The 23,068-nt window shown below is 40.1% G+C and overlaps 1 protein-coding gene across 1 annotated transcript in view; it reads left to right on the top strand.

The window, feature by feature from the left end:
- Positions 1 to 15,139, top strand: part of LOC114471066 (cyclic nucleotide-gated cation channel-like) — a 58,850-nt gene extending 43,711 nt beyond the window's left edge. The window contains exons 10-11 of the mRNA XM_028459607.1: positions 14,451 to 14,828; positions 14,921 to 15,139. Coding sequence (XP_028315408.1) covers positions 14,451 to 14,828; positions 14,921 to 15,106 — 564 coding nt within the window. The 3' untranslated portion in view covers positions 15,107 to 15,139. The remainder of the gene's footprint in view (positions 1 to 14,450; positions 14,829 to 14,920) is intronic.
- The last annotated feature ends 7,929 nt before the right edge of the window (positions 15,140 to 23,068 follow it).

Genomic DNA, 23,068 nt, shown 5'->3' with positions numbered 1-23,068 from the left:
AAAACCTACTTTTTCAAATTCCTCCTTGGGGTTTTGTCTAATCGGCATGAAACTTGGCAAGTAGAGTCTTCAGTTGGACTTGATCTAAAGCTGATAAAATAATTTTGTTGGCTCAAAATATGCGCGAATAATTACTTAGTAAATTTTTCGAGCTAGCTATAAAAATGCATAACTGTTGCATATCTCGGTCAAAATAAATGCTAACAACACCAAATCTGAGATCATTGGTTGGCATGTGACTGTAAGGGTGTAAGCAAAATTTTACTAATTTACGCCACTAAGGGGCGCTGCAAATATGGGAAATGTATATCTCATAAATGGCAAGACCGATTTTTACCAAATTTTGTGGGTATGACCTTGGGTCGCTACTGGGACCGTATTTCAAAGTGAATCACGATTGGTTAAAGTGGGCGTGTCTTATTACTACATAACATAAATAAACAAACCTTTATTTCAGCTGAAGTATTATGTTGAGGGATGTGAAATTTACGAGGTAACCATAGAAGAGCACACAGATCGCCCATACCAAAAAGTGCACCACCTGGTGGCGCTAAAATGGGTGCAAACGCATTTTGGCCTGAAATTTTCACACATTAAATCACATCTTCCAAAACTTCTTCTCCACCTGTTCACAGCAAATGGCACGTTGGCCTGTGTCCTGACGCTCGCCACGAGCCCATCATCCTTCGTGACGTACTTCCAAGGGCTCCGCAAAACCTGGGGGCCGAGTTGCGCGGGAAGGCTTGGCCCCTTTTCATAACTGCCTGCAGATCTAGATTCCTTGAATAGCATTGAATCACCTAGGCTAGGCCATGCCCATTTCCGCCTGAACTTTTCTCTGAGCAAAATCGCAAAAACTCGAAAACCTACTTTTTCGAACTCCTCCTTGGGGTTTTGTCCAATCAGCGTGAAACTTGGCACGTAGAGTCTTCAGTTGGACGTAATCTCCAGTTAACCCTATGAGTTTGTTCGGGTAAATTATGCGCAAATTATTAGCGAGGAAAGTTTTCAAGCTAGCTATAAAAATGCAAACAGGTGCATATCTCGGTCAAAATAAATGCTAACAAAACCAAATCTGAGATCCTTAGTTGGCATGTGACTGTGAGGGTATACGCCAAATTTGAATGATGTAGACCACTAGGGGGCGCTACAAATAATGAATATTTATATCTCTTAAATGGCAAGACCAATTTTTACCAAATTTGGAGGGTAAGAACTTGGGTCCCTCCTGAGGCGATATCTCAAAGTTATTCGCGATTGGTCAAAGTGGGCGTGGCTAATGACATCATATCACATGAATAAATAAACATTTATTTCTGCTGAATGATTATGTTGACGGCAGTGAAATTTACAGGGTAGATATAGGGTAGATATGCAAATTACTTGTACATACAGTTAAACTAGGGATGTAAAGATTCACTCAACTTCCGATACGATTCAATTCACGATACTGGGTTCACGATACGATTCTCTCACGATTTATTTTACAAAATGGTCCTGTAGAAAAATGATGATTGAAAAATACTGTACTGATTTCCTTTTATTTTTCATTGTCAAAAGAATCCCTTGATAAACTATTCAAAACAATGCAATTTAACTAAAAAAAAAATCTTGAATGAAATAAATAAAGGAATAATACAAATGAAGAAGCCTATTAATTTAAATTCAGGTTCTATAGTAAACAATGCAAAACTGCATAATAGTTATTTTTCTTTTTAAAAGTGCAACTGAAAATGTATTTTGTGCTTTAACAATTGGACTTTAAAAAAAAAAAAAAAAAAAGGAATTGCCCTGTGTTCACGTCAGATTTGTTTGGACCAGCAGAGGGCACTGGTAACCCAGTGCTCGGTTGGCATGCAGATATCTTGTGCAGTGAAGAAGAGATGCTATGCTAGCAGACAGAGCTAATAGAAAAACGTGACTTTTACAAATATTCACATAATATTACAGATATTCTTTTGGTGCTAAAGGGGTAAGGAATCATTTATGAACATATTTAAGAGTAGAAGGCAGCCAGAAAGAAAGTAGTAGCAGATTCCACCCGCAGCCTCAGCATTTGGACAAGAGAAAGATAAATAAACAGCCCTCTGCTGTTTAAAAAAAGTACTGCGATTCAATTTTCAGAAAATCGATATCAACCGTGATACCTATGAATCGATTTTTAACTGCGGTTAATTGTTACATCCCTAGTTATAACTGTATGTCTTTTTTGTATCCCATTTATTTAACTATAATGATGATCTTTTTTCAGTGAGAAAACAAAGCAAATATGCACTTAAATCAAATATGCATGTAACTTGAGTTACTTTTTATTTGTAACTAGTAATATATTATCATTTTTCACTTCTGTAATGAGTTACACTACTGAGTTACTTCAAAAAGGAATATATTACTGTAATATATTACAAAAATAACTAGTTACTCCCAACACTGCACACACAGTATACAACGCTAAAACTGTTTCATTGTACTTACCATGACACTTTCCTAAGACATTGTCAGAAGACATATGCTTAAGGATACAATGTTTTGTTTTTAGTTAGAGTTTTTAAAATTATTATTGGCTATAATAAAGGTATGGTAAGGTGTAGTGGAGTTGTATGAACTGAAACTAAACGCTGTGTTCTGTATTTTTGTTTTAACGCCTTACGACACCGACCTTTTTTCTTTAAAACACCTCCAAATATTGGTAAAAAATAAAACTGAATCTTTTAGGACCTTTGGAGTACATACAAATGGTTGGACTCTTTGAGAAACTGAGGCCTTGTAGTTTTGGCCTCTGATGACTAATTTACTCTAACAACAAGTGGAAACAATCTCTGCACAGAGAAATATCAAGCTCCAAAGTCTGCCTAAATGTTTCATGTGTAGCGGTCAGTAGGGGGCTCCCTTTTCATAATTAACTAGGTAAGGCCACTTCCTGCCTAGTGGAAGAAGTGTCCTGTATAAATGTCCTCCATGTCTGATGATCAGTCTCGAATGCTGCTGGCTGGAGAGTTTTTAATTGCTCCCTTGGTTTTTTAGCATTTTAACCTGCTGTTTAACACAACCTTCTGGTTTTAGAGCTGTTTTAGTACTCTGGTGGCAGCTATTTCCCCCATTGTTTTAAGCAATTTTAAGGTAGGACAGGTGTTTTAATATTCAGTTTATCTTTTGTGTATTTGGGTTTTAACATCTGTTTCCCTTTTAATTCCAGAGTTTGTTTTTAGGGTTTCTTTCTGGTTAAATCTGAGTTTATTTGATATCTTTTTGTAAATTGTGGAAACCCGATTTTAGCTCTATGCCAGTGAAGTTATACAGTCCCTGGGTCTTTTAGGTCCCTCGGGTGTGCTTGGGAGGGGGGAGTTGGCCCTTATTTCTGTTTTGCACTTAAGGCTTTTGTTATTTAATGTGTGTTTGTGGGTAGCACTTTTTGGTTTGTTTGGGGTGGGGCTATTTCCTCTCCAGCCATCCTTGCTTAGTTGTTTTAATCTTGTTTTATCTTTTCAGATTCTGTTTGGTCCTGGCTCAGGGGCTGTAATGTTTTAATTGAATGTGTACTTTTAATATTGACCATTGAGTAAAACCTAAATTTTAGTCATAGAAATAAATATTCTTTTGTTTTAATCTTTTATGCTTACTCCTGGTCTTAATAAACTTGAATTCCATCGTTTGAAAGCACTGTCTCTGCCTATTTTTTACTAACTCATCTGTGTGTCCTTGGATATTATTATTGCCTTGGTTATTTTACCATTGGTTATTTTAAGTTCAGTACCTCCTTGGTCACACATAATAAAATATAAAGGAGGGTATAGCTGGTGTTTAGGGATAGGGTCTATTTGACTGTAGAATTACCAACTGTTGGGTTTTAAAAATTCCCTTTTCACAGCTGAGGCAAATGTCACTGGAAATGAGATTCAAGGACCTGTAATAAAGCAAAAAGCTCCAGACGGAGTACGTATAAAATCCCTATTAACTTTTTAGAAAATTTTTGGACTATTTGAATTGTGAGTTTGGAGTTCATACTGGTCCTGATTCATCCCAGGATGTTTGATTTGACTGAAAAAAAAAAAACAAATAGAATAAAATCCATTTGTTCCACCGGTGGTACATTGGTGTAGTAATCGTTTAATTTATTTTTTGTATAAATATTTAAATTTATTTTTAAGCATAGAAAAAACCCTACATACACACAGACACATGAAATAAAAAACAAACAAATTATACAAAACAATGCATTACTCATTCATCCACACATAACACAGTCATACACTCATATGCATGCACACACAGCGACCCGTACTCACTCACATTCACACACATTCAGTGTTGAGGGTCTGTGGATGAGTGATCAGTGATCATTCTGATCAGTGATCATTCTGATCAGTGATCATTCTCAGTGGTCTGTTTTTGGAAGGTGAAGCTTTTGGAATGTATTACCATAGTTGGTCGACGCGTTGAAATCAAATTATGCAACACACGCTTTTTATGTTTGAACATGTCAAAATCAAATTAACGAGAGTATTACACACGCGTGATTTATGACATGACGCATGTCTTTTGCGTGTCGACGTGTCAAAATCAACGCGATTTTTGGCATTTTGGCTCAAAATGTTGGCTGAAAATCTAATCACCCCCACCCCATGTAACTTCATGTAGGAGAAAGTAAACATGCTGAAATTAATCCTAGTTATTATTTAAGATGTGCTTTACAATATAAGAAACATCAGCTGAGGTTTGTGTGACATTTGTGCTTTAAATGGGGGGGATCTCTTTTTTTGACAGGTCAAAAATGGGGCCTGAAAATATATAATTAAAGAGGCCATTGTACATTTCATAAAATAAAGCAGCCTATACTTCTGTGCTTAACATAATGCTTATTGTGCTGAGAGGACATTTTTTGACAGCAGGTCTACATAAACAAAGTTCAAACAGGTATAGGATACATGGCAATAACATAATTTATTAGGATCACGAAACATCATTCAAAAAGCAGCAGAGGTGATCAAAGATGCCGTTCTGTAAATTATGTTCAACCGCGTCGGTCCACCCTCGCTGAATGCGTGCGCGCTCCCAAGGCTAGGGGGTGCCGATTTTGACGGGGGGAGTAGATTGGCACAACACCCGTAGGTTGATAATTTAGAAAATATGCGCTAAACAAATTGACGTCACTTCCTTTTCGACACAGCTATTGCTGTGTAGATTTACATCAATAAAATTAAAATCATACACAAACACCATTGTTTTTTAAAATCTTTTTAATGAAAATAATAATAAATGCAAACTTAGAATACAAAAAATAGCTATTATCCTATTTAAAAATAAATACATTTAAATATTTAAAAAAAAAACTTGTGTCACAAGTGGATGGGCACAATGCTTGTGCTAGGCTGGAAGGGGCCAGCCCCTAGTGAGGGGCCTGCTCTCGGTCCTCTGGCTCTGACTCTGTTTTCAATATTGGCTCCAAAACAGAAATTCTCACATGCCCTTTAAGTTTTATGCTAAAGTTTTGATTGCTAATTGCAAAACCGTGTGACAGGAGTTTACCCATATGATGAGTCAGTGAACATAGTAGGGCAATTAAACAATTGAGAAATACTGCAATGTTTGCATTTTCTCTTCCCAATATTTTGTAAACAGATGATCTGTCATATTGCATTTCATTAGTGGCAAACAAGCTCAATGGATTGTGTTTGTTATATTGCTTACTTGGCAGGCCCAATCCTAATTGCATGGGGTTTGGTATATCTGGGTTTGCCCACGTTTTAACAGGCGCAAAGCTAAAGAAAATCTGCCCCTTTGACTTGTGTCAGCATTAAAGAGGGCTGTTTTCTTCACATCCAAAAATAAATTTTCTCGCTGAAGGCATTTTTAAAAACTAAAGGCAGGCAGTTACTTCGATTCAGAGTATAGACCAAACAAGACACAGTTTATTTATTTATTTATTTATTTATTTGATAGGGACATTGCACATTAATGAACATCAGTGTTAAACAAATGTAAATATGCCGGATTATAGCTACAAAGCTAGTTTACATCCGTAGTCCCGAGGCAGGCAAATACATAAGAAATGACAACATACTATAGAATACAATACAATACAACATAATGTTACGGCAGAATTTACGGTTGACCTCATTTGAAGACATGATTCATTGCTCTGGTTGAATGATGGAATCCAGGAGAAGCATTGATGATTTTATATAAAAAGTTTATTCTATTGCTAAGTAAAAAGGTACAAAATGGAACAAAGTGAAACAAAATTAGCGTCCGTCCAGGCGGACGTCCGAAGGAAGTGCCGCGCCCCGCTCCAACAGTTTCAAAGCTTAAGCTTTTTATACAGATAAGAAAAGGTCCCAACAGTGAGAGACAAAAGGGAGGGAGTCAGATGCCCATAGTGGAAATGTTGGAGGATGATGATGTTATGAGAAGGTTTGGCTCCAGTCTTTTATCTGTCCTTGATAAGTGTGTGCGTCAGTGTATATCTGCATGTGAGCAGAGACTGTGCTGCACTGAGAATAATACGACCTGTACTGTTTAATCATGATTCAGCTGTTCAAAAGTGTAAGAGTAATGGAGTCGTCATGTATTAAAACATGACAAATTGTACACATGAACATACATTTGAGGATATGATGATGAATATAAAAATGACCATAACATTCCCCACTTTTGGTCGCCTCAACGACCAAATCAAGAAACAAAATTATTATATTCCACCTTTGCTGTCTGTCAGGGTTAACCATTAGCATCGTTATTGTCATACATTGGATATATTCTTCTTTTGTGAGGCACGGATATAGATATATCAAGAAAAATGTGGAAACGAAATGAAATAAAATAAAATAAAATAAAATAAAATAAAATAAAATAAAATAGAATAAAATAGAATAGAATAGAATAGAATAGAATAGAATAGAATAGAATAGAAGTTTAGGGGTGTTAGGTTTAGTTAACTAACTAAATGAATAGTTAGTATGGCCAGGAAGGCAGAGACAGGTCAGAGGTCAGGATCTGAGAGCTTTTCAGATCCTAAAAGGTGCTGCTGCACAATCACACAATGGTTAGGTGTGGGTTAGTGAGCTTTTAGCCATGCTAGCTCAATGTTATCTGTAGCATTCGCACGCGAGTGGGAAAATATGAGGCTGAAAGAAAAGCAGGAAGTATTAATTCGATTTTCTTTTCCTGGAGTAAGAAGAAGCATAGCTGGAGTTGCAGTGATTATCTGTGGTACATCTACTTACCTGGTGAGAAGCAATTTTAGAACCACTGTTTACAAGGACATGCAAGTCGGACGGAGAAGGACATGCAAGTCAGACGGAGAAGTGTGGAGTGTGATTACATGTCTTCTCAAGATGAATACATACAATTGGGAGACATGGAGATGTGAGAAAGCTAAATGAGTTTAACCAAATAAATAAATAATGTTATTTATTTATTTAAATTGTTTGTTTCATTTTTTCTTTGCTATCTCTTATTTGTGAAGGAGAAATCTTATTCTATCCTTTATTTATTCTGAATAATGTTAACACTCCACACCTAATTACATAGCCTAATTCTTTTATAGAGCTGAATTTGTCAGTTCATTTATTTCATTCATTTCCCTCATAATTATTATTTGAGATGTAATTTACTTAATTTTGAAGGTCAATTGGTGGCAAAAGTGTCTCCTATTCTGTGTCTGAACCAGAGTTTAGCAAGATTATTGGCCCTTTAAGGTTAGACAGAATTAAAGTTAAGTTGAGTCGAACAATCATATTGTCTTTTGCTCTCTGTATTTATCCCATTCGTAGGGGTGACGAGCCCCAGCACGGTTTGGAGAGCTTCCTTAAATGCTTGGAAGTTACTTAACTTTAAACTATCTCTTATTTCAATCAATTATCAAGAATTTCAGGAGGACCCTTTTTTAAATCTCAGGCGACCCAGATTGGGCCACCAACCCAATGTTGAGAACACTTAATTTTTCCCTTAAAAGTGTCTAAACCCAGTGAAGGTGTTTTATGCTCTTGCACGCTAAGTGCTGGTGGAACAAGAAGAAAATAGTTGGAGGGTTTGATGTATATTTTCCTATGATAAAATATAAATAAAAAACCAGAGGGACGTTGGCCCGCTCCCTTCCCTTTTTTACATAAGAATACATTTGGATTCTTAAAACCATATGATAAATATCATTGGAAAATCACTTATCTGATCATTTTGGATGTGTCTCCGTTTTCCTCTCTCTTGTGTCCGCCTGCCTTTGTGCCCTCCAACCTCCTCGACCTCCTCCTCCTCAGCCTTAAAAGGTCAAAGCCAGGGTCAACTGTACGCTCCTTTTGGAAATTTGAAGATCTGTCCCCACTTTTGCAGTTGGATTGGAAGTCTCTGTAGTCTCTGGAATAGATATTATGTTAGAACATCCACAATATGTCATATTGTCACGTGTCTATTTCAATCTATTTCCCCTTTGCTTCCCAGTTACAGTTATGGACAATACTTCCCTTTAATTCTCATCCTTCATCATAAGAAGCAGTGACCAGGCATGGCGGCGAAGAGGAAGGATCGGAGTCGAGAAGGCGGTGGCATTCTGTTAGGAAACACTCAGAAACAGAAAGAGAGGAAACCATTAAGACTTAACTGGATAATTTAAAATATCTCTTTTCTTTAGTTGGATCTGATTCGTCTCCTTACAGCGACCTGTATTTTGGAAAAAGCTACATAATAACAACAACTAAGACGAAGACGTAGACAAGTGCACACCACAACGAGTATACACATATAACAACAAAAAACATGGACACTGAACATGAACAGTAAGGTCAGTCAAGGTCAAAGCCAGTCATTCCACTGAAAGTGGTATCATATATAAAAACGTCGTTTGGTGTTTTTAAACACCCAGAAAAAAACCTTTAAAACCTGGTAAACTTTTTAGAAGGCCCAAGGCCTAAAACCATAGTTCTTTTAACAAGCAGCAGTGTTTTCTGAACACCCCACTACACAATTGGCAAAAACAGGGAGAAGATCTAGTGCATCAAAACCCAGGAGGAAAGGAAGGTGAAACAGAGGAACATGTGTAGTCAAACAGCCATTCATCGGTCAATCACTCAATGACACGTCCACGGCACATTCGCACTCACAACGCGGTTCTCTCAGGCATACGTAACGTGTCATCATTCAGTCACTCATGCACCGCACACGTTCATGCCTCAATTTTCACGTCCATGCATTCACAAGGTTTTGCTGCATAGTGTCTAAGTGGAATATAGGTCTCATCTAACCCACCAGCGGCGATAGCCAGTCCACCTCGTCTCTCGGGGTCAATGAGCTCTTATTGCCCCCCCCATGCTTGGCAACCTTTTAGTGTTAATTAATTGCTTTTTACTGGTATCGTCTGATTACTAAGAGGTACGCTCCTTTTTACTTCCGCCTTTGCGGAGTCTACACTTAGATTATTGCCCGTGTGGTACCGACAGTCTGCTCATCTGCTGATCAGGCAGGAATCGCACGGCCGTGTCTAACTCAACAAACTCAACAACTCTCGACCTCCGGCTTTGTAAAAGATAAAGCTGGGGAGAACTCTCAACCTCCGGCTAAAGCTCAACAACTAAAGCTGGGGAGAACTATGGGGGGGGATCTCTCAACCTCCGGCTAAAGCTCAACAACGACCTCCGGCTAAAGCTGGGGAGAACTATGGACACAACAACAACTCTCGACCTCCGGCTACAGCTGGGGAGAACTATGAACACCCTCTCAACCTCCGGCTACCGCTGGGGAGAACTATGAACACCCTCTCAACCTCCGGCTACCGCTGGGGAGAACTATGAACACACTCTCAACCTCCGGCTATCACTGGGGAGAACTATAAACACCAACGCAGACTGTCAGGACTTTATTGGGCACCTCTAAGATTGAACGGAGCACGCAACCTCTAATAACCCTCACTCAAAGGGAACGTAGAAATTTGTTCAGAACGGTATTCGGTTACCAAGCATGTATCAAATCAGGTGGACCGCTATCCCCCAAAGAGCGCTTTCCCTAGCAAGGTTTATCCTTTTTCTGCACATTAAACCAGGACTTCTTGTTTGAAAAGTAATTGCCTATGTACTCATAGCAACTAATGGGACATTCTTTTTCTCAGGAAAAATTTGGTACCCCCCCCATGCTGTCGAGTGGCTTTGGGCCGGCCAGACAGTCCGACGCGGTAAGGGGGAGGCGCGCAAAATGAAAACAATGAATGTTGAACTAGGCTGTCTGTCGCAAGCAGCTTCAAAAAGGGTAAGGTACAGATTGTTTACGAGGGTATCGGTCAAAAAAATGTCAAAATTTAAACTTGTTGAGGCTGCAGTCCTCAATCTCTGTCTCAATTTTCCTGAAATTGAGTAAAAACAAAAGAGAAAAAGAAGAATCGTTCAGAAATAACAAAGGAGAAAAACGTGTGAGCTCAAAAAAAATCATGGCCAATAAAAATTAAAACTTCAGCTCCAAAAGCTGAGGCAACAGAGGGCTCTTTCTTCAGCGGATGTAACCATATCTTGCATTGTGGGGGCCTCCCCTCAATCAAGAAAATAAATGAAAGAAAAGCAAACAAAAACAACCTTATCAGTAACACTATTTTCTTCCCCTTTGTTTGTTCTTTTCTCATAAAGGCAACAGCAGTGTAAATAAATGAGCAACATAATGAATAAAAGCAAAGATAAATGATGGGCACACTTGATCTCATGTGGCAAACAGAAGGGTTCTGTGTGAAGTTTCTCATAGTTATGAATGTGGGTGTGTGACTGTATGCCTGGTCTGTCTGCGTGTGAGAGAATAAATGAAAACAAAATAATCTAGTGCACAGTCAGAAGATAGAGGGGTTAGTATTGTGCGAAGGAGAAGCTTGTTGGCTATTTGCTAGTTGTCCCCCTCCATGCCAAAGTTCAAGGCTAAAGTGATTTAGCACTACCACCAAAGGCTGTGGTGGACTTCTTGTTGCTTGGTATCCTTGTGGCTTTTGAAACAGTGTCTTTTTGGTGAAGATTTCCAGCAGACGTGTGACCAGTCTGCAGTTGCTGCCCATCATTCAGGCAGTAGTCGTGGCGTTTAACTCGCAACTCATTGGTGGGGGGAGTGTCCACTCCGACGCCCACAGGTTCTCAGTCTTTGATGATGGGGCATTGGCATGCGGCCCATTCATAGACGATGAAGAGTTGACTTGGGACTGAGCGAGTTATTTCAGCATTGCTTTGCTGAATGGGAGTTGAGTCCTTGAGTCCTGAAAGGTCACACACCTTTGACTGTCCATTTCCTTCTGATGCTTGGTCCTTTGAATGATGTTGACATCCCATTAGCGTAAGAGTTGAAGGTGATTTCATTCTTTCATTGAAGATGTCGTTTCTTCAGGGGGCAACCACAAAGCCAACAGAAACTAACAATTTAAATAATAAAAAATGATAATGATGGTAACAGTAATATTAAAATAAAATAAAATGAAATACTGTATTCATCTGTGTGTGTGTGTTTGAGTGTGTGTTGCCCATCAAACATGAAATCAAAATAAAATAAAAATAGTGTCTGTGTGTAATGGCACTATTCTGTAGGCACAGGAGAGGTGAGAAATCACAATGTTGTGTCACAAAAGTGTGTAGTGCACTAAACTGGCCAGTGAGGGGCGCCACCTCTCTCTTGGGATGGGTGTGGCTGTGCGTGTGCGTGCGCGTGCCTGTGTGTGTGCTCTCTCTCTCTCCCTTTCTCTCTCTCTGTACGTGTGTGTGTGTGTGTGTGTGTGTGTGTGTGTGTGTGTGTGTGTGGTCACACGTCCAAAAAAAAAGAAAAACACAGCAGCGACGTGTGTGTGTTTGGCTCTCTGTCTTTCTCTCCCTTTCTCAAAAGCTGACACTCGTCCAAATGAAAGCATTAAAGCCAAGCCAAAGGGAGAAATCTGATTCCACGTTTAAACAAAATAAAAACAAAGATAAAAAAAAAAAGTAAAACTCACTGAAGCATGATCTGAGTTCACATCATACCAAGATTGTATATGCGTATGCATATATTATTTGTTTATTGGGTTGTTCATCTGTTTGATTCACAGAAACACAATTTAGGTTAGATTCGGGGTTTTAATCTTTCGGTACAGAGGTGAACTCAGATCATGGCACCGCTGGGATGTTTTGGAAACCTTGTTGCCCGTCTATCTATGGTCAGGACCTCACAGGCTGTGGGTGTCCGAACAAAACCAAAGTAAATAATGACCAGCCGTATTTTATGCTTAAACAAAATATCCGAGCCCGAAGAAAACCAGAGAGAACCTACAGCATTAAAAAGCAACCATTTGAGCCCTTCTCATGGCTATTCACTGCGTCAAAACACAGAACAGCTGAGGATCAAAATCAAAGCTCAAAGCTGAAAATCAATACAATGCTTGACTGGTTCCAAAAAAAATCAACACAGAGCAAATATATATGTAAATGAAAATTTATACATATATGTTTATAAAGGCAGCTTTACCTTAGTCCGAATTGGTGTTTGAGGTTCAACCGATGGTTCGTGCTCCAGTCTCTGTCCGAGGGCGGACCACCGCGGGCCAGCCCCGGGGCTTCAAATGTGTCGACCCAGTGCTGGTCCACGGTCGACGCCCCACAGAGCAGAAGATGGATCCTGTTCGTGACGCCAATTGTTACGGCAGAATTTACGGTTGACCTCATTTGAAGACATGATTCATTGCTCTGGTTGAATGATGGAATCCAGGAGAAGCATTGATGATTTTATATAAAAAGTTTATTCTATTGCTAAGTAAAAAGGTACAAAATGGAACAAAGTGAAACAAAATTAGCGTCCGTCCAGGCGGACGTCCGAAGGAAGTGCCGCGCCCCGCTCCAACAGTTTCAAAGCTTAAGCTTTTTATACAGATAAGAAAAGGTCCCAACAGTGAGAGACAAAAGGGAGGGAGTCAGATGCCCATAGTGGAAATGTTGGAGGATGATGAAGATGTTATGAGAAGGTTTGGCTCCAGTCTTTTATCTGTCCTTGATAAGTGTGTGCGTCAGTGTATATCTGCATGTGAGCAGAGACTGTGCTGCACTGAGAATAATACGACCTGTACTGTTTAATCATGATTCAGCTGTTCAAAAGTGTAAGAGTAATGGAGTCGTCATGTATTAAAACATGACAAATTGTACACATGAACATACATTTGAGGATATGATGATGAATATAAAAATGACCATAACAATAACAATACAATACAATACAGGCAGAACAGGGAAATGTTCAGAGTCTAGTGGTCACATGACTGGTTTCTTTTCAGCCGTAGTTTGATTTGGGTTTTAAAGCTGACCAGCGTAGGACTCTCCCGTATGTGCAGAGGGAGACTGTTCCAGATGTTAGTGGCCCTCACAGAGAGAGTTCTGTCCATGGGTAGTTCTTCTGAAGGGGACCTCACAGTCTCCTCTGGAGGAGGCCCTAGTTCTCAGACCACTTGAAGTCTTAGGTTTGAAAAAGGCAGACACAGGAGGTGGGGCTAGTCCATGTAGCGCTTTGTAAATGAAGCATACATACTTAAAGTTGATAAAACGTTCAAAGTTTAGAAGATTGTACTTGTTTAAAATATTGCATACATGAAATGAATTAGGTTTTTGGTCAAAAACTTTAAGAGATTTTTTATACAAAGATTCAATTATTTTCAAATTGGTATCAGTGGTGAGAGACCAACCTGTGATGCAATATTCAATATGGGATTAAATCATTGAATGGAGAAACATTATAGCTGCACTAAGTGTTAAAAAGGGTCTGATTTGTTTAAAATTTTTAAGGTGAAATTTAACAGTATTGGCAAGTTTGTTTATATGATTTTTAAAAGATAGAGTGGAGTCAAGTGTCAGACCAAGATATTTGAATTCTGTGACGAGTTGTAGTTCTTCTCCTCTCAAGAACACTCCGGAATTTTTCATCACTTTTGATTGCTTGGAGAACATCATACAGACCGTTTTTTTAGAATTTAGAAGCAAGCATGATTTAAATAGCCAGTCATTTACTTGTTCCATGGCTGAGGTCAGAATGAAAGCTTAGATCAGCTGGAAGCAGGGGAGGGGTGCAAGTTTTATCTACATTTTTATTTTTAAGTACAGACAACATAAGCCATGGGTTTCTTACAAAATTATTTAAAATAAGTAAATTAAAAGCTAAATCTACGGAGGCGGGTGCTGTGGGCTAAACTAAGGAAGAGAATATAGGAGGGGCTTCGTCCCCTAGGCAGAGCCTCGTCCCCTCAAGCATAACAGCAGAAAACTGGCTGCTAGCAGATTTAAAGATTACTCAAAAATATGTGAATCAATCTGAGAAACACTGGAGGTATGTTTTTCAGGAGGGAATGACACACTTACATGATATAAAGCTTGAAAAAGTGATTTTTACATGACCCACCCCCCCACCCGCCTTTAAAAACAATAGATACTGGTTTTGGTAGATTTCCACTTGTGGTTTGGTTCAGTTAAACTCTGTTTTTTTTTTCTAAGGGAGACATCGGTAAGGAGATGTACATCATCAAAGATGGCCGCTTGGCAGTGGTGGGGGAGGATGGAGTCTCGCAGTTTGCTGTATTGACCTCAGGAAGCTGCTTTGGGGAGATCAGCATTTTGAACATTAGTGGCAGTAAGATGGGGAACAGACGCACTGCTAACATTCGCAGTCTGGGATACTCGGATCTCTTCTGCCTTTCTAAACAAGACCTGATGGAGGCACTACAGGAGTTTCCTGATGCCAGGGTCCAGCTGGAGCAGAGGGGACGGGACATCCTACAGAAAGAGGGGCTTTTGGAGGACATTAACATTTTAGCTGGTGAAGAACTGGAGGAGAAGGTCGTGAGGCTAGAAACCAGTCTTGATCGACTGCAGGTTAGCTTGCTAAAATGAGTCTGCTGATTGACATAAACAGTTGTTTCTAAATTTTGTAAACTACAAAAGTGATCATGTGCATCCATTTTCAGACATGTTTGGCCCGTCTACAGAGTGAGTTCAACTCCTCCCAGCTTCGACTGAAACAGCGAATCACAGCCCTTGAACATAACATCACCATCGACAATACTGGGAGTGGATTTCTTTCTGACGCTGATGGAAATGAGAGCATATCTGAAATTGATTTTGTCAGGAGTGAAATCAACATCCGGCTGTGATGGACGACAGAATGCCACATATTTGTTTTGCTTTATAGATGTGTTAAAGATGCACTTAAAGATATTTTTCCTTTTTTCTTTAACTATATCTGCATTTGTCATTATAGGTCAACCGTACTTGTAGTACATTAATTTTGCAACAACTAGGCATGTTGGTTCTTGCAAGAAAAAAACTAATCAATTTATTATATTGCATAATTGTGTCTGTCACCAGCCCTCCCTAATGAAAAGTAAACTGGCCTTTGTTAGGGAAAAATATGTAAAAAGAGAGGACAGTGTTAGAGCTGAGTGAGAGGGGACAAAATGGGTTTGGGAAAACAAGACAAAGAGGGATGAGAGAGGGGCCTTTTTGATTGTGCTCTTGGTATAATGTGCAATGCAGTGAAATTCTATGTTGCCTCTTTTGCAGCCCGCCCTGCCTGCCAACACCCCCAACCCCTCAGAAAGGACTAAGGGCACCACCTGGGACCAAGCCACCCGTTATTAGATGGATGTAGTTCAATACAGTGGGAAGCAGTGATGTGCCATGACTAGGGTTGGGTAGGCACGTTGCAAATCGAGATCACCAATGACAATTTCATGTTTCTGCTGGCAAGTGTTAATTCAATTCAAATCAACTTTATTTGTATAAAGCAATTTCCAACAAAGTCATCTCAATGCACTTATCAAAATATAGAATTCATAATAAGAAAGAAAAAACCCAACAAAATCCACATGAACAAGCATTTAGCCATCTAACAAAATCAACATCTTAAAATACCATTAAAGAAACATAAACAATTATTCAATAGCAGCCTCCATACTCTCCCAACAAAATATATCTCATGACACAGCAGCACATCCATTGTTTGTGTTGGAAACACAGAAACACAGAGAAAATGACAATAACTCAGAACAGCCTCAGTGAGGCACATCCACAAAGTCAATCCTTCCTTTCACTGTGAAATGTATGAAACATTTTCTGACCTTACCTTTGCTTAAGGTCTGGTAGCTCAGGTGTTGGTCTCCCATCTTTTTAAAAGCTGTCGTTTTTATATTTTCCAAAAAAACACGTAAAACCAAGCAAGGGGAACAGAGGCAGAGCAGCAACGTGCCTTTGAGAGGGGGCGTGGCCTCCCTCTGCCTTACAGCGGAGTGAGACTCTGCAGCTGTTCCAGGAAATAGCGCTTTTTAGTAATTTGGGCTATAAAAACGCACAAAATGCGGACACTTTCAAACTTATAGGTACTGTAGGCTATTGGAAATGGAAAAATAAATAATTTATAATTATATTATAATTAAAACAAATAATCAAAATATCAATTCACCCTTGGGTAGGCACTGCCTACCTTGCCTACCCTGATGGCACGTCACTGGTGGGAAGGGAGAGGGCAGAAAGATGTAAAGATGTGTTTACACCATAGACTGTAAAAAGAATGGAAGGGACAAGCTCCCCGGTGGAGTGAAGCTTTAATTGTTTAGCGCTCCCCCTGCTGACTGGCTGCAGTATAAACCCAGCCTCTTCAATGATAACAGATGGGATGTTGGTCAAACTGTAAAGTTCAAATACTCGTCACATAATTTTTTTTTCCAAACTTAAACTCTTCTGTAATAATTAGTTATTATCAGCCGACATTGTGTTCAAGTGCTAATTTTTCTGTGAAGTAAATGGGATTTTATGCCATATACAAAGATGATTGACAGCCTCGGGTCTTGCGTAGCTCTCTTTGTGAATAGCAGTTATGTCGTGAAGGAAAGCCGAGACACCATTTTAAGAAGCATAGGGCAGGATCTGAGAAAAAATAAACATTCATTTTAAGTTTTTTTAATGCTAATGGGTGATGATGCACTCTAAACCAAAGAGAATGAGTCCACACACATTTCTACCTATTGCCTTGAGAATATTGTGTGATACATTCTGTACAGCTGTTACGGGTATGAACAGCAGTACAGTTCCGCTGATGGTGACATCAAATGACGCTGGTGTGCGTTCTCGACGGCTTGGAGAGACGTCCTAATAAACTGGAAATAAAGAAGAATCAGAAGAAGATGGCTTGGAGACTGAAAGAAGACAAGCACAGTGTACTAAACTACTGTTTGGTTCCACAGATGTGTGCAGTGGCGTGTGCAGAAAACAGTCACATAAACGGCGAGTAAATAAATAACCGTGTCACAGTTAGAGTGTGGATCGGGGCGCATTTTCTCATCCGAGTACGACCTGGCAGTGAAAACCCCACCTGTTGGGTCCTGTCAGGGTTTGGTCGGGTGGCCATCCTCTATCCACAGTATCAGCTGTGCTCCGGTGAGAAACAAACATTTGATGTGTGTTCCCGTGGTGGCTTGGCTGATGGCCGCGGTTACACTAATCACCGTGGTGTCACTATGGAGTCTGATTTATACATCCTGCCCTATGCTCCTTTAACTTTTCCGTTCAGTTTTTTGTCTTTTTTGAGTTGTCAAATTGAGTTGCTCTGCACTAAACTGTTCTAACTGACCTGTGGAATCTAAGGGATTTTTGCAGTTTTTTCGGTAAGTAAAGAAGTGTGATTTATGTGTCATTTGGTGGTTACAGTTGTTATATAGCTAGCTAACATGTAAGAAGTCAAAGGTAAGCCGAAATGTTGTCAAGCTAGGTTACTTACCCAGCATGATTTTTTTTTTTATTTTATTTTTTAACATTAGCGAACCTTGTAACTGACATGCTATGTTTCTTGATATTGTTATATCGTTATTGTGAATGAAATTGTATTTAAAACCAAATCGTCATAAAAAAAATCTGCTCATACATTCGGTAAATTGACTGTACAGTCATGTAACAGCAAAAATAAATACGTCTGGTAAGGTTTCAAAAAAGTATCTGGGGCCTATGTTCTTAGTGTAGCTGGACTGCGTAAATCATTAGGGCAATACACTAAATGGACAGGGCATGTGATCAGGGCTGTATTTTGGCTTCAAGAACGTTGAGTGAGAACAGCTACAGTGCGCGCCTACTGGTTTACACAGTATTGCATGATAACATACATTTATCCAATTTATTAAGATAGTTTTTTTATAGCCATTACCAGTTTCCATTACAATCCTACATGTCCCATGATTCTTAGTGCTTCTCTGTAGTTCATGTTCACCTGGGACTTGTTTAAAGGTGTCGATACTTTCGGAGCTCGTCTGCCAGTATCTGTGTGTATATATATATATAAGGGGGTTGTGATACAAGTATATAATCAGACAACTGGCAGCCCGGGGGCCACTTCCGGCCCTCTGTCTAATTTTATGCGGCCCCCAAAGTAAATGTACAAAATGACAGAAAAATACGCAAAACATGAGCAAGAATAATTTTGAAAAATAGAATTACAACATTGCAGGAAAATACAGTAAGAGACCAGATAAACACATGGCTATTTAAGCGGCTATTGTTTATGTGAGTCCGTCTCAGTGCTTAGGGTCTCACAGCAGCAGCAGTCACTCAAACTCTCACCGGAGTCACTTCTAAGTCACTTTGTCCTTCACCTCTGCTCTTCTAACTACAGGAATAGTGCATTTAATGTGATTGTGATTGTGTCACAAACACATCAGATCAGCAATACGAGGCGATATAACAAGTTTGCCAATGTGCCAAACCACAAGAGCGGAGTACACCTACAGTGTATGTCCACTGTGGAGGCACGGCACAGGCGGCAGGCAAGTTCTGGGTTCAGTTTTACCGGTAACCATCACTCCTTCGCTAGCGAGAAAAACAAAGGTGGAGTTTTGCAAAAGTTTTCATCAGGTTGGGGGTGGAGTCCATGGGTGGAGTTACCAGCGGAGGGGAGTGTATTTTCTTTCCAGATTTCATTTGTGACATCACAAATGTGTAAAATTTGAAAACTGAGCAATTATCTCTGTGTTGTAAGACTTACACAGACCACAAACAATATTTTGTGTGCCGTATGAATACTCAAGTTACCTCATTTGTGTTCAAAAAGACTGCAAAAGTGTATTTTTCATAATATGTCCCCTTTAAACAACTCATATAGATATACCTATTAAATCAAATAAAAAGACACAATAGACCCCATAATGATAAAAATAATACTAATAATAATGATTAATCATAATCTTATACATAATTTGTATTGCTTTAAATCACCAGTAAATGTCATCTTTAACGAACTGCAAATTGATTGTTTGATAACCAAATGTAAAATATCTTCTAATTAAAAGATTACTGTTTTATATAAACTTTTGAAAACTGTGCAGTGACCAATATAATTTGGGTATGTCTTTATCTTTTTTTTTAATATCTTTTTTTATTGCATTTATCATTTTAACAACATACAAACAACAGAAAAAGCTGGTAACACATACAAATAAACTTAAGACAGATTATAATAGAGAGGAGTATTTCAATTAAGTCTATCCAACAGGGAAATAACTGGTTGCCATATTTTTAAAAATTTCTTTGTTAATTAAGTGGTATCTAATTTTTTCCAGATGGAGCACATTCCCAAGTTCTTTTACCCACATATCAAAAGCTGGAGGTTTGTCCGATTTCCAGCAAAGCAAGAGAATCTTTCTAGCTAGCAGAGTGCACAATGATATTACATGCTTTTCATTCCTATTGCAAACCCAGTCATGTTCTGTAACACCAAACAGCGCCGTGAGGGGGTTACACGGGACATTTCTGCCCAAAGAGTTTTTCAGAAAATCAAATACAGAGTCCCAAAACACCTGAAGTTTTTGACACTGCAAAAAAACATGTGACATTGTCCCTCGATCACTTGAACATTTAGTACATAAGTCTGATACGTTACTATAGATTTTGTTCAGCTTAGAAGGAGAGAGATGCAGTCTATGTAAGTAAGTATTTATTTATAAAGCGCTTTTCGCAGATAAAATCACAAAGTGCTGTACACAGAAACAATAAACATACATTTACATCACATGTGTAGCATCATAAAAGGGCAGTAAAAATTAAAAATAAAATCTTGTTAACTAAAAGCTTTTTTGAAAAGCGAAGTCTTCAAATGTTTTTTAAAAGTGTCCACGCAGTTCATCTCCCGGAGAGACTGGGGCAGACCATTCCAGAGTCTGGGGGCTGCAGCCTGGAACGCCAGGTCTCCTCTGGTTTTAAATTTAGTTTTTGGGAACCTTAGTAGACCCTGACCTGAGGATCGAAGGCTGCGTCCTGAAGTGTAGGGACACAACATGTCTGAAATATATAGAGGAGCCTGGCCATGCAAAGCCCGGAATGTTAGAACCAGTATTTTACATTCAATCCGGAAATTGACAGGGAGCCAGTGCAGGGAGGAAAGTATCGGGGTAATGTGTGATGTTCTGGACGTACCGGTCAAAAGTCTGGCAGCAGCATTTTGAACCATTTGGAGTTTACACAGGGTCGACTTATTAAAACAGGTAAAAACTGAGTTACAGTAGTCAATGCGGGACGAAATAAAAGCATGGATGACCAGTTCCAGATCAGGTTTGGACAGTAGATGCCTCACTTTTGAGATATTTCTCAGATGGTAAAAACAGTTTTTAGTCAGTTGACGACAGTGGCCCTCCAAAGACATCGATTGGTTAAACACAACCCCAAGATTTCTAATGCTGGATTTCACTGATGAACCCAAATCACCGAGAGAGTTCTTAATAAGTGGGATCTTTTTATCAGGGGCGATGATCAGAGTTTCAGTTTTGTTGGGGTTTATCTGGAGGTAGTTTGATGAAAACCAGTTTTTAATGCATGAGATACAGTCCAAGAACTCAGGTAAAAAGTGAGACTCTGAGTCATTAAAAGAGCAGTATAACTGGATATCATCAGCATAAAAATGATAAGAAACATTTTTAAAACCACGGATCAACCGACCAAGAGGCATCAGGTACAATAAAAACAAAACAGGCCCCAGAACAGAGCCCTGGGGTACTCCACATGACAGGGTGGACACATTGGACATTACATCATTAAAAGCCACATTAAAAGTTCTACCATTTATATACGAGGCAAACCACTGTAGTACAGCACCGGAAAACCCCATTTCTGATTTGAGACGATGGATCAGTGTGTTGTGATCTACGGTGTCGAAAGCAGATGTTAAATCCAATAAAGTTAAAACTGTGTAGCGACCAGAATCAGCAGCCATCATCACGTCACTGGAAACCTTCACAAGGGCAGTTTCAGTGGAGTGGATCGACCTAAAACCAGATTGATATTTATCATAAAGATCATTATCTTTTTTTTTTTCTCTTTTTTTTTTCTTTACCTTGTCTGCACATGCTGTCGAAGGTTAACACTACAAGAAGTGCAATCTTTTGACAGCAATGCATATTTTATTATTGCAATTAAATAAATTTATTTATTTCATTGCATAATTGTGACCGTCACCAGCCCTCCCTAGGGAAGGGTAAGAAATACTTTATTAAAGGGAGGATGTAAAAAAGAGAGGGCAGTGTTACACCAAGGTGAGGGGTTGGAGGGGGGTGGGGAAGTTAACAGGGAAGAGGGATACAAGATAGGATATGGAATGGGTGGGGAATAGTTTTAAGTGATGCGATGTGAAATTGTGGTTGTGTATATTGTGTTTATTGTTGTGTTGTCAAGCCAGTTTGGTGACCAGTGTGTGGTTTAGGAATAATGGTGGTGGCTGTGAACAGAGGAAGAGGTGAGTGGAAATTCCATAAAACAGGTATTTGGGAACAACGTGTCTAAGGTTGAGCCCAGTATGAGTGTTATCCCACAGCCCAAGGCCAGTGCATCCATGACAAATGTATTTCCAAGTACCGCCACTGCAAAACCCAAGAGCCGCCCCCGGGCCCGAAGAAGCAGTCAGGCCAGCAGCAAGAGCAGGCAGCCTAAGGGCCCCCGGCGACCACCCCACGGCCAAGCAGTCCCCCGAACGCCCCCAAGATCCCAAGCCGAGAGGCAGCCATCGCCCCCCCATACACACCCGAGAAAGCCCCAAGGAGCCAAGGACCCAGCGCACCACGCCACCGATCCCACCCCCAACCCCAAGAGTGTTCGTTTCCAACCTTGCACATCTGGAGCTCGAAGGAGTTGAACGCGTTCGTGTCCAACAGTCTGCAGCTGAATGTGTCCCGGTAAACGAGCGCCAATCCTCCTCCGCGACGCGTGATCCGTGGGGTTCCAAACACAGAACAGTCTGCAGGGCGCAGCTCATTTAAGTGAACGTACTCGTTCTCCCGTTGCCATGTCTCTGTGATGAACATCAGGTCCAACCCGCGGGACATGAAAACATCTTTCAGGATGTGCGCTTTATTTGCCAGCGATCTGGCGTTTTGTAATCCAAGGCGCAGCGACACTTCCGTGTTGGCCCGTGGAGAGTCGCGCTGCAGCGGGCGAAGGCATCCATAATCCACGGCACGGTGTCTGGGAAGGCGCCGGTGAAGCAGCGCTACGATCGGCAGATGACGCAGGCCGGTGATCGGACGCACGGGAGCCACAGGCTGAATCTACCGTAATCCATTTGACAGCGGGTATCCCGGAGCAGTCCCAGGACAAGACCTCCTGTACGCCTTCACCTTCACCAGGAGTCCAGCGCGTCTGCCCCGCCTCTTGGCACGCTTCCTACGCGGGACATGTGCACGCAGCAGGTAGGCAGGCACCGAGGCCAAGTGTGGAGGAAGTCTGGAGGTTTGATCCTCAGGGCAGCTCAGACGTACCTCATGTGCATTATTTAGGTCAATTAGTGCCTGACGATCGTATGTCAATACTGTTGCATCAATGTTTTGGCACAAAAGAACGATCAGGACACAGACAAACAGAAGTTCCAGCAGAGCTGGCAGACGGCAGCCGGTACACGCTGGCGCCATCTTGTCCGACCCTAAACTGAATAAGAACGTGCCTTGCATTAATTGAGCTGTTATAAATATTCTTGATGCAGTCCTGCCACCTTTCCTCTGTAATTTCAATACCTAATTCCTCTCTCCATTGGTCCCTGAAAAGGTAAGATGAAGGACTACTCACACCTAGCAGAACCTTGTAGTATGTAG

Source organism: Gouania willdenowi, chromosome 10, assembly GCF_900634775.1.
Source record: "Gouania willdenowi chromosome 10, fGouWil2.1, whole genome shotgun sequence".
In the NCBI taxonomy this organism is placed as follows: domain Eukaryota; kingdom Metazoa; phylum Chordata; class Actinopteri; order Blenniiformes; family Gobiesocidae; genus Gouania; species Gouania willdenowi.
This window is presented reverse-complemented; position numbering and strand designations above follow the sequence as displayed.